The 14,540-nt window shown below is 42.3% G+C and overlaps 1 protein-coding gene across 6 annotated transcripts in view; it reads right to left on the bottom strand.

Moving 5' to 3' along the window:
* Positions 1-14,540, bottom strand: part of dpp6a (dipeptidyl-peptidase 6a) — a 197,707-nt gene that overhangs the window by 25,567 nt on the left and 157,600 nt on the right. For all 6 annotated transcript variants that reach the window (XM_047568430.1, XM_047568432.1, XM_047568433.1 and 3 more), the window contains 4 exons: positions 7,810-7,904; positions 7,243-7,317; positions 4,427-4,479; positions 3,282-3,363 (listed from right to left, as the gene is read on the bottom strand). In XM_047568430.1, the coding sequence (XP_047424386.1) occupies positions 3,282-3,363; positions 4,427-4,479; positions 7,243-7,317; positions 7,810-7,904 (305 nt within the window). The remainder of the gene's footprint in view (positions 1-3,281; positions 3,364-4,426; positions 4,480-7,242; positions 7,318-7,809; positions 7,905-14,540) is intronic.

Here is a 14,540-nt window from a genome sequence, read left to right as displayed (position 1 = left end):
CGAGCACCGCTTCAGCTGAGATTACCGGCACGTTGACAAAAGTGCGCAACTGTTAAACAGTGGTGCAGTTTAGGCAGTTTAGGTAGAAGTATGAGCTGGTGTTTGCGTTTCAGCTTGTCATTTGCTTAAGGGTGGCTTTGGCGATAGAGGGGGGTACACCCTGGACAGGCTGCCAAACAACCACTTACACTCAGAGGCACTTTGGCCATTTTAGAATCACCAATTAGACTAACATTCAGACAGTATAGGAAGTTGGCTACATGCACTAAAAGACTGAAGGACAGTTTCTACCAGACTCTGGATCCTGAACACATAACTTATCTGAAAGTTTAGTATTATACTGTTGTTTAGTTTTTGCTCTTGGTCTTTACGTCTGAGCTGACCAGTTCCCTCATCCACCTTGCACTGTCAGCCCTGTGTTAATTCTGCAAATCGCAAATAAACTAAATCCGGATCAGAATCTGTCTTTGGACAGTGGGACATTTAGGAAGCCAGAGCACCCAGACAAAACCCACATAAGTGGATCAAATCACATCAAAATCAAATCAGCTTTATTTGCTATGTTTATGGGCGCAAACATACAAGGAAATGCATTTCCCAGTGAGCGCACTTGTATGCTGTCAAGTGTCCTGAGACAGTTTGTTTTTCCCACTAAATAAATGACTTGACTGACTGCGTGGAAACATCGGCTGCATGTTCTCAGACGCCTCGGCAACTCTGAACGCAGAAACTTCATGCCGTGAGGGAAACGGTGCTAACCACGGCGCGGCTGTGCTCCCGGCGTGGTTAATAGGGTGCAAATTGTCATTTTTGCACCTGAAAACGGGTTCAGAGAGGTGGATGTGAAACATGGAGGAAGAGTTGGGAAAGGAGGATGCATTGTGGGAAATGTAGCTCCAAGGGATTTTGCATCCAGACTGGAGACTGGTTTCAGGACCTCCCCCTTGAGCCCCTTAAAATGCAGGATGTGCGGTGTTACTTTACAACAGTTTAATCCCCAAGTGGCCAACATAAACCTAAAATTATAAGACAATGTAGAATTAGGCAGAGTGTAAGAGCAAAGACTGAGCATTGTACTCCTAAGTGATTAGGTCAAAGTTTGTGCAACAGTTTCCCTGTCACTTTAAACATCACACAAGTCTCTCCAATGTAATACAAGGGCTGGGCCTCCTGGGCTAAGCGTCCCAACTCGTGTGAATATGCGTCAGCCATGTGTTGAAGATTAGCCGCCTGCTGGAAGCAAAAAGAAGAAACTCTTCCATTCAGTGGGGGATTTGCTTTCCACAGTGCCGCTGTGAAAATACGATGTCACATATTCATCGCACTACACTGACTTTTTAGCCTAACATGTGGCTTAGCATGTGGCTGAACAGCTGTGTTTGTGCATGTATGTGAGGGCTCTCCGTGAGGAAATAAAAGACAATTAATCAAGTGCATAAGGGACGTGGGAAGGAGATGGCAGGTGTGATGAATTATACGTGTTAGCAGTGTACATATGACAACACATGCCTTGGCTTGGAGTCTGCGTTAGCATGTTTTAAGGAACGGACTCACTTCACCTTCTTTGACAGAGAACATGTGAACCTTCAGGGAAACCAGCTGCTCCGTTTTAGGCTAACGTAACACGCCTGCTCGAAGTAAAACTACCTCAGTGACTGATGGTGGAAAACTTGAGGCCATATCAATCTAGCAACTGTGTTAATTAATCCACTGACGAGATAACAGGTAATTAATAGCATTGTGCTGCAGGAAGTAATCACTTACAATCTGACTGGCCCGCAAACCGGCGCACTGAAGCTCATTAATGCTCTGACAAGTTTGATTGTGTGATGATGGAGACGGAAAGTGATTCCGAAGAGCTGAGAAGGGGCGCCGCTTCTCGTGTCTAATTTGAAATTTGTTTACTGGGAAATTTCAGTGACTCGTGTGATGATTTTTACCCTGAAGGATGCAACTATTTGCGCGTACTGTTTTTTTCGAGTACTCCAACTTGCACCTTATTAATGATTTTGAGGAAACCGCCGCCTCTGAAAGATAAAGATTATTTGTGTCCCAATTTTGGAGCCAAATTCTCAGAAGTGAAATTGTCACGATGGGCCCAGAAGGCTTGGCCCATTTCGAAGAAATCTCAGAATGCAGCTGAGAACTTTGTTTTACTCACTCGTGAAGGACACTGGTGTGTGCTCAGTAGCCATCAGAAACCTATAATCTATTGTGCACCGGTCAAATAGGAAAAGCAACGGTGCACTGAGGTGATCCGAGTGATCATGTAAAATCACTCACTGTTACGTAACCATGTCGTATTTATCAGGCTGTTCATCAATCACTGGTAAATCTATCACATAAAATGGACAAATGAACAGCCACCAGAGCATGTGAATAATGGAAGTCAGCCATAACGCTATCTCTGCGCACATCACAAAGTCAACCACAGAAGAGAAAAATGATGAACTGCTTGTCTTTCTGAACCAGCTTCCTTATATTTGAAATGCATTGTCGTTGCCATTGTGTTTCTTCTTCGTCTTCTAAGCTCAGTTCAAGAAAACTATGAAATGCTGTAACAGCGTTTCCACAAAGCTTCAATTGTTTTCCCCCCTCACAGGCAACCATACCAAGCCAGTGTTTTTTTTTTTTGTTTGTTTTTTTCCTGATTTAAACATTACTTGGTGTGTATAAAGGTGCTGAAACTGCTGTCCCCCAGCGTCTCCTCCAGATCTTTTAAGGTTTTCTAAAAGCCCTTTCCCAAGAGACACACAGTGTTTTGCAACTTTTACTGGATACAGCAGAACATTTAGTCAATAGTCAGAGATTTTCTAAAGGTGAATAAATTGCAAATTCGTCACATGGAGACAGAACAGCTAATAGGTACTAAAGTTTCAGGTCTCCCCGTGATATAAATAAGCCATATGGCATATGGCTGCATTCTTGCCATTATAATTGCATAAGGTGATAATCTGCTGGTGTTGTTTTTATAGCCACACAGGACCATAAAAAAATCAATTAATGCAAGTTTAAACAAGGACAAAAAGAGGACCCTTCAATGCCATTCATCACTTTCCAGCTCCCCCTCTTGGGTCGCCAATATCCTTCTGACTAAAGCACACCTTCAAAACCAATCGATTCCCTCAGTTGTTTAAGTTACAAACAGGGAGTCAATGACATCGTATACTGCTTTGTTTGTGTGTAGGCTTAATTCATTTTCTGCTTTTTTCCACATAAAGGACAAGTTTCCACTTTGTATATGAAACATCACTGGCCAGCTGGATATCGTCCACACTTACCAGTTGCTGATCCTGGGGTCCCCAGCCTGCATACTGCAGCTGAGCATTTCGCACCTCTGGAGGGTTCAGGTTCCACGTCTCCCTAGGGTGGGGAAGCACAAGACAGAAAGAACAACACTATCAGATAAACACAAACACATTGCCTGTCTGTTTCTGGCGCTGCAGCAGCACGGGGACAAGTCCCGAACCTCTGAGAACAAAGGTTTAAGTGTATCCATAAATACCAGCGCTCTATAACAGTGTCACCTCTCCTTATTGGGAAAAGTGCTGCGCAGTGCAGGCAGCAGAATTAGAGGTGCCACTGCCTCTATGTCTTTGTCTGGGGTTGAGGATGAATGAGGTCATAGCTGAGGCGCTCTGTAGGAAGTCACCACTGGGTGGCAGCACGTAGATGGATTTAAACATGGGAGTCGCTGAAAATAGAGACATGTTGTAGTGGTGTAGAAGTCTAGTAAAAGGGAGAAAAGTGCATTTACTAGGCTTTGGTTGCAGAGGCATTTTAGCCACATGTTAAAATGCCTGATTACTATTTTGCAAATGCATGTCATGGCTGTCATTTTTTTAATTATTTTATTTTTTTAGAAATGTGGAGTACATGTATGATTACTCCTAGACACTTCATACTTTCAAGAAAATAAATGACACTTACACAAGGGTTCATTCTTGTGTCTTTCTCCTGGTATTTTCAACACCAAAACACAAGACAGCGGCCACAGACTGTAAACAAGATCACTGGCTAGACAAATGGCAAAGCACTTTTACCAGTATTTAATTCTACAGTGACTCTGACCTCTTCTCTGTAATTTAGCTTCTCACTGTTTCCGCTGAAGAGTCTGTTGACGCAAGGCGAACTCACAGGACAGAGGTAGGCGAGGATAACATCTGCATGTCCCGTGACAACGCTGGCAGCCCTTTGAGGCCACAGATTAGCAGATACCCCTTTCAACTTCACAGACAGCTTTTGTTGAAGTTTGGAAGGATACACTGCAGATAATGTCAGAGGTGAATCGCGGGAGATAGCTGAGAGAACAGGTGTAAATAAGCTGCCTGCAGATTCCCGGGTAAGGTGAGAAAGGTCAGGGGAGATATTTTGGGAAGATAAACCGAAATGAAATGAATGAGTGAATGGAACAACGCCTACTCACGGAGTTTCCAGACTGCAGATGATGTAGAAGGCCGTGTACGAATACTGGTACACCTGAAAGACAGTGTAGGAACATAAAATACATTTTAATTTGTGATTTTTTTGGTAGGCTCAGTGAAAACATGAAAGGATATGACATTTAGCTTTGAACTGTGTTGGTAGTTGGTCTCTAAAAGCCACATTGTCCCATGTCATTGGTCCTTTTCACATCACAACAAATAACACACATTTTAGAACACAAATCTACTTCAAGTGGCAACCGCCCGGGCTTAAAAATGAAACCAACACACAGTTGAAGTTAATCCAATGGCCACTTGAGGGTGGCTCTAAAAGCAAATTCTAAAAGCAAATAAATCCCCCCTCCATGTTAAAAAAAAAAAAACGTCCAGCTTAACAGCCTGGTGCAAAAATAAATTTTGGCCTCTGGAGCTAAATCCTGCAGTCACATCAATTCACTTCAAATATACTAAGACTTAAAGGTATGCCTAAATTTAGGGTGTGGCTGTGGTGTTATTGTTTTGAGTGCTTCACCTCCATTCACGTTCCACCTTTTTGACCATTTTTCAATTACAGGAGTTAGGAAGAGCAGACACTACCAAGATTACGCTGGCTGGAGCCACCACAGTGAGCTTCAAAACCATCTTCATGAAGCCTGCGAGTGACATCACACAGGGATTATCTGTCTTTATCTTTAGCCCCTTTAACACTGGACAGAAAACCAGCGTTGACCCAGGTTTTCTGTCCGATGTGACACTGTTTTTCGTCCGATGTCTGTTCATTATTAGCTCAGGTTGGCTTCGATGTGAACAGGATCTGTCACATTCTGATTTTGTCACTGGACGGCCTGTCAGACTGTGTCATTGTAGAAGCTCCAGGGCTGCGAGCAGCTCAAAAACAGAGTTTTGAGACATGAGATCTCCATTTTTTCAGTCAAACAAATCAAATGTGTTGTCACATGGCCGCTGATGGAAGCGCACAGGTGAATTAGCCCTACTACATGTTCGGGAAATTGCACCTATCGGGGAAAGCATGTGCGACTGTGTTTATATACAGCTTGTATAACTATCTGGCACACTTTTTTTTTTTAAACAGATCATTGCAAAGCACTGGCAAGACCGTGAGATCCGCAAGCTGCTCTGCATCCGAGGAGAAGAGGAGATTCAGTGGTAGATATCGGGCACTGTGCAGGACACATTAATTTATTTGAATATCAGCAGCCATTTGAAAGAGCTGGGGTTTGACCGGTCCATTCTTCAGGTCATCAACAAACTGAAAGCATTAAAAAATGCTGTCCATTCTTTACGGAAACAGAAGTTTTTCATTTTTCCTTATTGGTCTTTGCCTCTACTGCTGGACATATTATGGAATTTCTAATCATCCATAGTTTCTGTTTCTCTCATGTTTGTTCTCTCATTCATTTCCCATTCAGGCTCCAGCTATTAAACAATCACTTTTTCATCTACGCTTAGCGTCACCGACTCAGAACCATACATGAGTCTTCAATATCTCTCTGTAGAATCCATGAAATACAACATGACATTTCCTTTTCTTTTAAAACTTTCAGCCAGAGAGGAGTTTTCCGGATGGTATTAAATCACCAGTGGAACAGGTTAAGCTCTCTTCCTATTTCACCAGAAACTGCCGAGGATCTTTCTTAGTGCTGTAAATTAAGGATGGCTTGTGGCCAGCATGGAGTCTAATTCCCTGATTTACTTGTTCTGATTTGCTTATTTTTCTGTTTGTTGTCAGGCAACAATGCGTGCATGAAATTTGAACGCGGCTCATAAATATGTTGACTATCAGTCATTACTAAGCTGCAGACCCGCAGAGACGGACAGATTAGCAAAAATGCAGATTAATTACAACCGGGAAAGGATACCGAACCTTTAAAATATAAAATGATCTTGCACATAACCCTATTATCTTAAAAAGATATGAGCAAGATATAAAATGGTTTCGCATGTTCCTACGTTCTGCATACATCACTTTGAGTATTTATGAATAATGCAGAAAAGTAAGTGAAGTCACTGCCCGCTAGAGATGCATTCAAAGGAGGGGTTGCAAATATTGTGTTAAATGAACACACTATAACCAAACTGCATGTAACATAATGAAGTGCGTGTGAGTGTGCTCGTGCGAATGTGGGACTGTGCCCTGTTACAGCGAGCCAGCCAAGGTGATGGAGGTTTGCATGGATAATAAATGCAAACACATGCAGTCCAACACCCTCCAGTGTGTCGTAATATTTTCTATTCATCTCAGGCAATAACACAAGGTTATGCATCTACCAGCCTCCTTCTCACGCTAACAACACATTCTATCTGCAGTGGTGAGGCAGAATAGGGTAAACACACAGACATTGGCCAGCCAAATGATCCAATGTATCTGAAGCACCCATAATAGGAGGTGGAATGCTTTGATGCACATGATGCTGCTGCAGGGTGTAGTCGTGGGGCTCTTTATTTTAGAGCTGCAGAGAAATGATAAATTCCCAGCCAATACTTCCTGTTCTAGCTGTCGATCTCATCTCCCTCCCTGAGAGCCTGTGTAGCGCTGACGGGTTTGTTTGTGTTTCTGCCTCCCTCGCTACAGTTCCGCTCCGCTGTGCTAGCCCCCGCCACCACCGCTGACAGGCAGTGGTGTGCGACAGGCCTTCACACCCCGCCATGATTACTTTCCCTTCCCTTCCCTGCCTCCCTCCTTCCCTTCCTGCCTCTGCTCCTCTACAAGCCTCTACCCAACCCTGGCAGAGGCGACTGACATATTTGGCTGTCAGTTTGCTAATTCAAAAAACAAGCAAACAAATGAGAAGCTCACCGGTGCAACGTTGTAGGCCAGCAGCACATGCTTCATGTCAGGAGACACCTCATACTTGCTGGCTTTGTACATTTCCTGAGAACAAAAGGGAGACGTAAGAACAAAAACAGACAAAAAAAAAAAGAGGAGACGTCTAACCATGTGTGGTATATTTTCATTAAACTCTCCCTTAAATGGCTGCGTTTGACAGATTGCTTGGCGCCTGGAGCAAATGGGAGTTGCGTTCATCTTTGCACTGGGGCTTGGCGATTTGATGGCGGACATAATGTTGTGTGTCGTCAACCAAGCTGTCGCAGCGCTACAGTTGCTACATCTTCATCTTCCCCCCACATAACCCAAGTCCCAAGTGTTAGATATGCAGCTCACTTTTCATAGTAATAACGGATCATTTGATTAAGCTTAAAAAATAGAGCCTTGGGTGGGGTTGGGGGTGGGGGGGGCCTTGATACGCTGAGACAGTAAGAAAAGTTTTAATCTAATTCAGGGGGCAGCCATGGTTAGCCCCGCAGTCTTGCGAGAGCCTGAAAGCAGAAACAGAAAGAGAAGTGGAGACGGCAACAGACTTACGAATTTCTTGTTATGCACCAAGATGGTTTCCTCATTAGTGTCAAAATTGAACTTGACGACATTCCCATCTCGATTGCGGTACAAAAGCTCATTACCTGTAAAAGGAAAAGTGAAGAAACAGAAAGAAGATGACAGAGGGAAGAGATATTTGAATATCTTTTTTTATTTTTTTTATTTTTTTACAACTGAATACAAGACAGCAACAATTAAAGTAATTACAAAGAAAAAAGGTGACCGCTGACCGCTCAATATAAGGAGAACAAATGTAGCTCGGTGAGACAAGAGAATAAAAGCAAGATTTATGGGAGACTTATGAGCATGTGGTTTTCATCCTGTTTGGAAAAATAGTGCAATTTTTGTCAACAGGTCATTTAATGACCTAAACATGAATGGGAAATGAAGCAGGGTTTAGGGAGCAAAGCTGCAGAATTTTATGTTAAATGATCACTATTCTGGCTACAACAATTAGTCAAACTTTATTGGTTGTAACACTAAAGACTGGACTGCATGTGCCTTCTCACATGAAATGTTTGTGGGGGGAAGAAAAAGAAGCTTTTTCAAATGTATTATTAGGTTCAATGCCAACTGGGGCCATTCAGCTGCAATAAAACCATTTTAATTGCTAGTGCTAGGGTGACAAGTGGTGGTCACTTCAGCACCATTTAATAGTCATGACTCATTAACAATAATCAGAGTTCAAGTTTGGCCCAAAAAGCACTCAGTTATCAGTCATTATGTTTGAGCTGAAGAGTTTCACACTCAAAAAATACTGATAAAATCTGATTTACGGAAAACAACTTCAATGTTGTTTCTCTCAACTCTGAACTGAGAAAGGAAAGTGGGTGCTCGTGCAGTCTGAATCTTTTTTGGAGCATTTAATCCATCTTTACATTATTTTTCATGGTGCCCCAGTATGAGAGCAACATTAACCCAAACTAAAAACAAACTCGTTCTGGAGTCGGATCTGTTTGAATCCAGAGAAAAAGATGCGGCTTGCAATGTGCCCGAACACAAAAGCTACTGGTGGTGAGTTCAGGAAACCCTGAAGGGAGCTATTATTTGACAGATATATGAAAAGTTCAAACAGCTCCTCATCCATCAGGCCTTTATCGGGGACGGATAAGTTTAATACAGCAACTGCCCCTTTTCACCTTCAATCTATCTGCGCTCGCCTGTCTTATTGCTTTAGTGATCCATAGGCGCACGAGCAACCACGCCATTTGGCGAGGTAATTAGAACCCAGAGATTGTTATGCAGAGTGCTCTCTATCTGCTAGCATATCTAATTGTCCATTAGAGGTGACAAAATTACCATCACAATGGCTTTAATTCAGAACGTGCTTCGGAGAGCAGTTTCAGACATTTTTTCGATTGGCAAACCCAAACGCCCCCTCAACAGCTTTTGTCTCCTTGTTAAAAACCATCCGCATACTAACAAGGGTATAGAATGGACTCCTTCATGGAAATCATGGTGATAAATAAAAGGGTGCTCTTTTTTTCCCCCACTATGAGTCATTATTTTAGTTTGACTCTGCATGGCGTCTTGATAAATGCTCTACTTTTGCAGATGATATGGTAATTGCAGGAGACAATACAGTCAGAGGGTCGGCTTGGTTTTTATTTTGCTAACTTCACGTTTCACAGTTGGGCTCTGGTTTCGACTCAGGTGCCTGCATATTTTTGAGGCAAACCTTTTCATCTTTATTCCCCACCAAATCACTGATCTTCTCCTTTAACCACACGCCTCAAGACGCCTCAGATATACCACGGATCTCTCAACTCAAATCCATCCACCACTGCCCTTATAGAACGTCTCCTGCTGATTTCATCATTTTAGACCTTATTACCCATCCTTCACCTCTGCACCTCTTTGTTTTCTGCTCTTTCAAAGACATGGAGCCATCTGCTCTTGCATAGTACCCTAGGCATTATGTCTTCCATACAGCGTCTCTTTTTCTAACTTTCTCTTCCACTCGCTTTCTCTCCTGCTTTCCCTTCCACCTTCTCTTGTGCATTAGCCCAGGGCCCTGTTTTCTCCTGTGATCTATACCCTTCCATGGCAGTATGTCTTATTAATACAGCCTCCTGCCCTGGGCGCAGCCCTAACCCAACCTCACTCCAGGGAGGCAGCAGAAGGGAGGGAGGGGGGGCTCACAACTGTGTGTGTATTATCTTTATGGCCCTCCTATCACAGATGTATATTCTGTATATTTGGGGAATAGTCATTCACTGTGGAAGGTGTCACTGCAGTGGATCATCAGAATATTCAGTCTGAAACAAATTAATAGGTTTTATTTGAGTGGATTTTAGCATCACAGAAAAACAATGCGTACGTGATAAGTGACCAAATGTGCAGCTGGATAGAAACACAAACAAAACCGTCATATCTAATTATTTGGAATAATCCTGCCGTCTATGGCTGTGTTTACATGGACGTTCACTAAATGCCTCATGGGTCCACCTCAGTCAGAACAGATTTGCCTGATCTGAAGTAACAGATTGAGAAGGTGGTGGAGTTAATCTTTGATAATCCGTTCAGTAGGAAAATATTAGGAGCTAATAACTGTGTAAACACTCGACTGATGAGCTGTTTCTCTCTGGTTGGAATAAATTCATTCTTTCCTGAGATTGTTGAACGCAGTGTTAACATTGGGATGACTTTAAAAGACAGACAGACAGGCAATGAGGGTAGCAAAGTTGTTGGGCAACGTGCATCCACATTGTCATCATTTTATATTGAATGAATTCAGTGTTGTCAAGAAAGTTGGGAAAACAAACCTTCTGTTATATTTCTGTCAGATCTGACGGTCTACTGCTGGCAGAACTCTTTGCACATGTCAAAAGAAACTGTATTCTGATGATTTTATTCAGTATCCGTGTAAACAGTAGAGTTGGATTCTCTATAGAGAATTGTTTAAATTGAGTTGAAGACATATTGTCATTGTAGAAGGAGCCATGTTTGACAGGTGACGAGTGTTCTTGTTTTTCCTCTACACTCTCCGTCATGTTATAGAAGCCGATTACGCTTTCATGAGTCCAAAGTTTGGACACACTTTCTCATTGAACTGAATAAGAAAGTGTGTCCAAACTTTTGACTGGTGGTGGTGGCCCTGTATAACTTTGTTTCACAACTCTACTGGGTTCCATGAGTTTTGAAAACTGCAACCTGGCCTTTCTGGTTTGGTTTGCATCTGGGGGCAATGCCTTGATGTTATCATTATGAAATCTTGATCGTTGGGAGAAAAACATGCACATCAAGGAGAGCACTCTTGACTCCCCGTGCAGTTCTAAGTGTTTTTTTTTTCTTCACCATGCAGTAGATTTTCAGCTCATCCTTGATCTACCCGCTCATTCCCATTCTCTAGTTTTCCTTTCTGACACACCCAACCTTTGATGGCATAGATTTACAGTGTTACAAACGTGTTACGGTCTCTAAGCAATCGACTGTTGTGAACAAGCCCAAGTTTGAACTGCTGCCAATCAAACTTAATTCAGCCCATCCCGAAACACCATGTTGTGTGTTAATGGTTTGTCAATCCTCTGTCCTACACAATATATGGTAGACTATATCTGCATCAGAAAGTAGGTCTCAAATAGTGTTAATAGTGTTAATTTTCTGCCTAAGTAACAGCAAGGACGCGACCAAACAAGCTGAAACAACGTACACGAACAGTTTCTTGAAGACATTTCATCCAAGTAGTTTCTTCAGTTCTGAAAGACTGGTTGGAAATGGGGTTTTAAATAGCAGTGTTTGAAAATTGCATGACTAGAGTCTGTTAATGACCAGGTATTTAAGTTAAGGTACTGTAGGTAGAGGAATCTGTTTTGATTCTGCTTTCTCTCTCTAATGAATAGTACCCTTAATGACCCATTTTCCGTCAGGTACTCCAGTTTCATGGTGGGAACTTCTTGGGGACAGATGCTGAGACTGTGTTCTTATATCTAGATGGCTTCTTTTACTGCTCTTAGAGACCATCTGTCTTTTCCTGGAGAAACTCTGTATGTTGACGGCAGTCATGCCAGTTTTCGAAGGGCAACACCCACAGATGTTCCTATTTAAACTCCCCACTGGTCCTTCGGAACTGAAGAAGCTACTTGGATGAGTGGGAATATGGAACTCAACAAGTCCTGTTGCCCTTGTTTCGGATATAGTATGACCTAGATGTCGGAGAACCAAAGTCAAGGAGTTACCAATAACATTGCCTCACGTTGCCTGTGTCTGAACCACCACTGGCACATGTGGTCTAAGCCTGCATGAAAATAAATATATCTGCATTCAAACAGGTGGTAGTAGTCTGTATTATATTCTAATACTAGTCATTCATTCATTTTTTGTAAACGCTAGAGGTTGGTTCGGGGCTGGCACCTATCCCAGCTGTCGCTGGGCGAGATGCGGGGTACAAACTAGACAGGTTCCAAGTCCATCACAAGGCTAACAAAGAGAAACGGACAACCACGCTCAGACTTACGGCCAATTTGAAAGCAGTAGTTCACCTAATGAGCATGTCTTTGGATGGTGCTAGGAAGCTAGGAAGACGTACAAACCATTGTACATAGCTCACCTCTCCATTTTTCAGTACTTCAGAACTGCGTCAACCAAGCCTTACACCCCGTGTGCAATATGACAAGTCAATTAGAAAGACCAAACGGTGCAAAAGACCAGTTAATAATACTTCATTCTTAAAGTTAAATTACCTTCAAGTGCAGCGTAATTGACTTTTGACCATCTTGTTTATTCTTGTGTCTTTGCAGTGCTCTCTGTACATTCCCACTCAACCCTTTTACACAAAGGCTCTTACACTTATCTTAACAGGCATCTCGTGAAAAATGTTCTAAGAGTTGATCTCGGGAAGAAAAAGAAAATACCCTTGACCCCAAATACTCGTGTTGTTTTATTTCTTTCGGCTCATCAGGCAGAAAATGTCAACAATCAGAAACCTCTCATCTTGAGTATGAAAATAATAGAAGCAGGTAAGAGAGAAATAACTTGTACATCACAGCAGACATACTGCTTTAATGACTCTAACCTCGAACCGTGGCCTCTACACATAATACACCACCATGTGATACAAAATACACTGCGGCAATTAAACTGGGCATTTTCTGTAGGGTGTATTATTAGCCACGAGGTGAGCCACGGTTGCGATGTTAAGTTCTGGATGAAATGGGATTTTTCTTGTCGGTTCCAGGTCAGTCGTCTATGCCCAAAGCTACAGATGATGACTGGTTTCATGAAACTGACAGAAGCTGCCGGAGAGAATTATAGTCTGTCAATGACTAAATAAAATCCACAGCACAGTAATACAGACTTACATCTTTGCCATCCATTGGCTAAGATGTGCAGTAAAATATAGGTTAATAAAATTCAATAGGGGTTAAAAATCCCTTCCTATACATTGCTTTTTTTTCTCCTCTGCATGGCTCTACAAAGGGAGTTCCCTATAATAGACAAGGGTATTCTTTATTAATGTTGCAAAGCTGTATTGAGGAATTTCTATTTCTGACGGACTTAATAAATGAGCATGCTAATAAATGAGTGGCAGAGCAAACAAATGAGCAAAAAATCCAGAGTGTGAACTTGCTGACAAAACATGAAACCACCCAGGGTTGCAGTCAACCTGCTTCTGGCCGGTTTTCACAGTGGAAGTCACTTCTGTTTATCAGGAACGCCAATCAGTGCTGCCTGCTGGCTTCATTACTCAGCGACTGGTCGGCATCTTAATTCACCATTAAGGCTTGGAGAAATATCTGTCATACAATTTCTGCTTCACGCTGTTTAACTTAAAAATACAGTTTTTGCCTCTCATTATTCAATTTACTTTGGCTTCCTTAATTCACTCCAGGCAAAATACGGACCTTAGAGATCCTCCACACATTACAGCATATAAATACTATAGTACTTAGATAATGTGTCTCATTGACTGTACATGATATCACCCACAGGTTTTCTGAAGAGCAGATTTCAGTCTCAGTACGGTAGCTCTAGCCGTCGCCATCTTGGCTCCGCTTGACTCTACCTAATTCCTGACTAATTGAAAAATTGGCAAAGAGCTGGAATGATCGAGACAGCCACCTGTCACCCAAAGCGACCCTTAATTGTGCACGAAATGTTTATATCAGCTGTAAGATTTTAACCTCTACATCCATGGGATTCGATCTTCTTTTTTTAAATTTTTGGAACTAGCTGGGAGTTTTTGCCAGTTCCACGTTGGTTTAATTTTTCAGTAGCAAAAGGTTTGGAGAAGAAGAAAACATATAATTGACTGGAAAGGGCTTTTAAAAGAGAAAACTATACCGGTCAGCCACAACATGGGAAACTTTTGGACCTGGCATTTGTGTGGATGTTACTTAGACATGTATCACCTACCCACACCAGACCAGGCACCACCACCCCATAGCAATAACACTCTTTGATGGGAGCAGTCATCCCCAGCAGGATGTAGCCTGACACAGACACAGACACACACACAAAAATGTAGTTCCTTAAAAATATATATAAATAAAGAACAACAATCTCTCTACACTATCCCCCAGAACTGTAAGTAAATTAAGTACAGTTACTGCACAATGAAATTACATGGTGGGATGCTGGGATGGCTAACCTGACCTGTCCTGGGTCAACATGGGAGAACATGTAAACTCCACAAAGAAAGGCCCTGAGAATCAAGGGATTCGACCTTCTTGCTGAGGTGCAACTAACTGTGCCACCGTGCTGCCATCAGACCACATCTT

Source organism: Mugil cephalus, chromosome 18 (assembly GCF_022458985.1).
Source record: "Mugil cephalus isolate CIBA_MC_2020 chromosome 18, CIBA_Mcephalus_1.1, whole genome shotgun sequence".
NCBI classification, from domain to species: domain Eukaryota; kingdom Metazoa; phylum Chordata; class Actinopteri; order Mugiliformes; family Mugilidae; genus Mugil; species Mugil cephalus.
The sequence above is the reverse complement of the archived record's forward strand: the minus strand, read 5'-3'. Positions and strand labels throughout refer to the sequence as shown.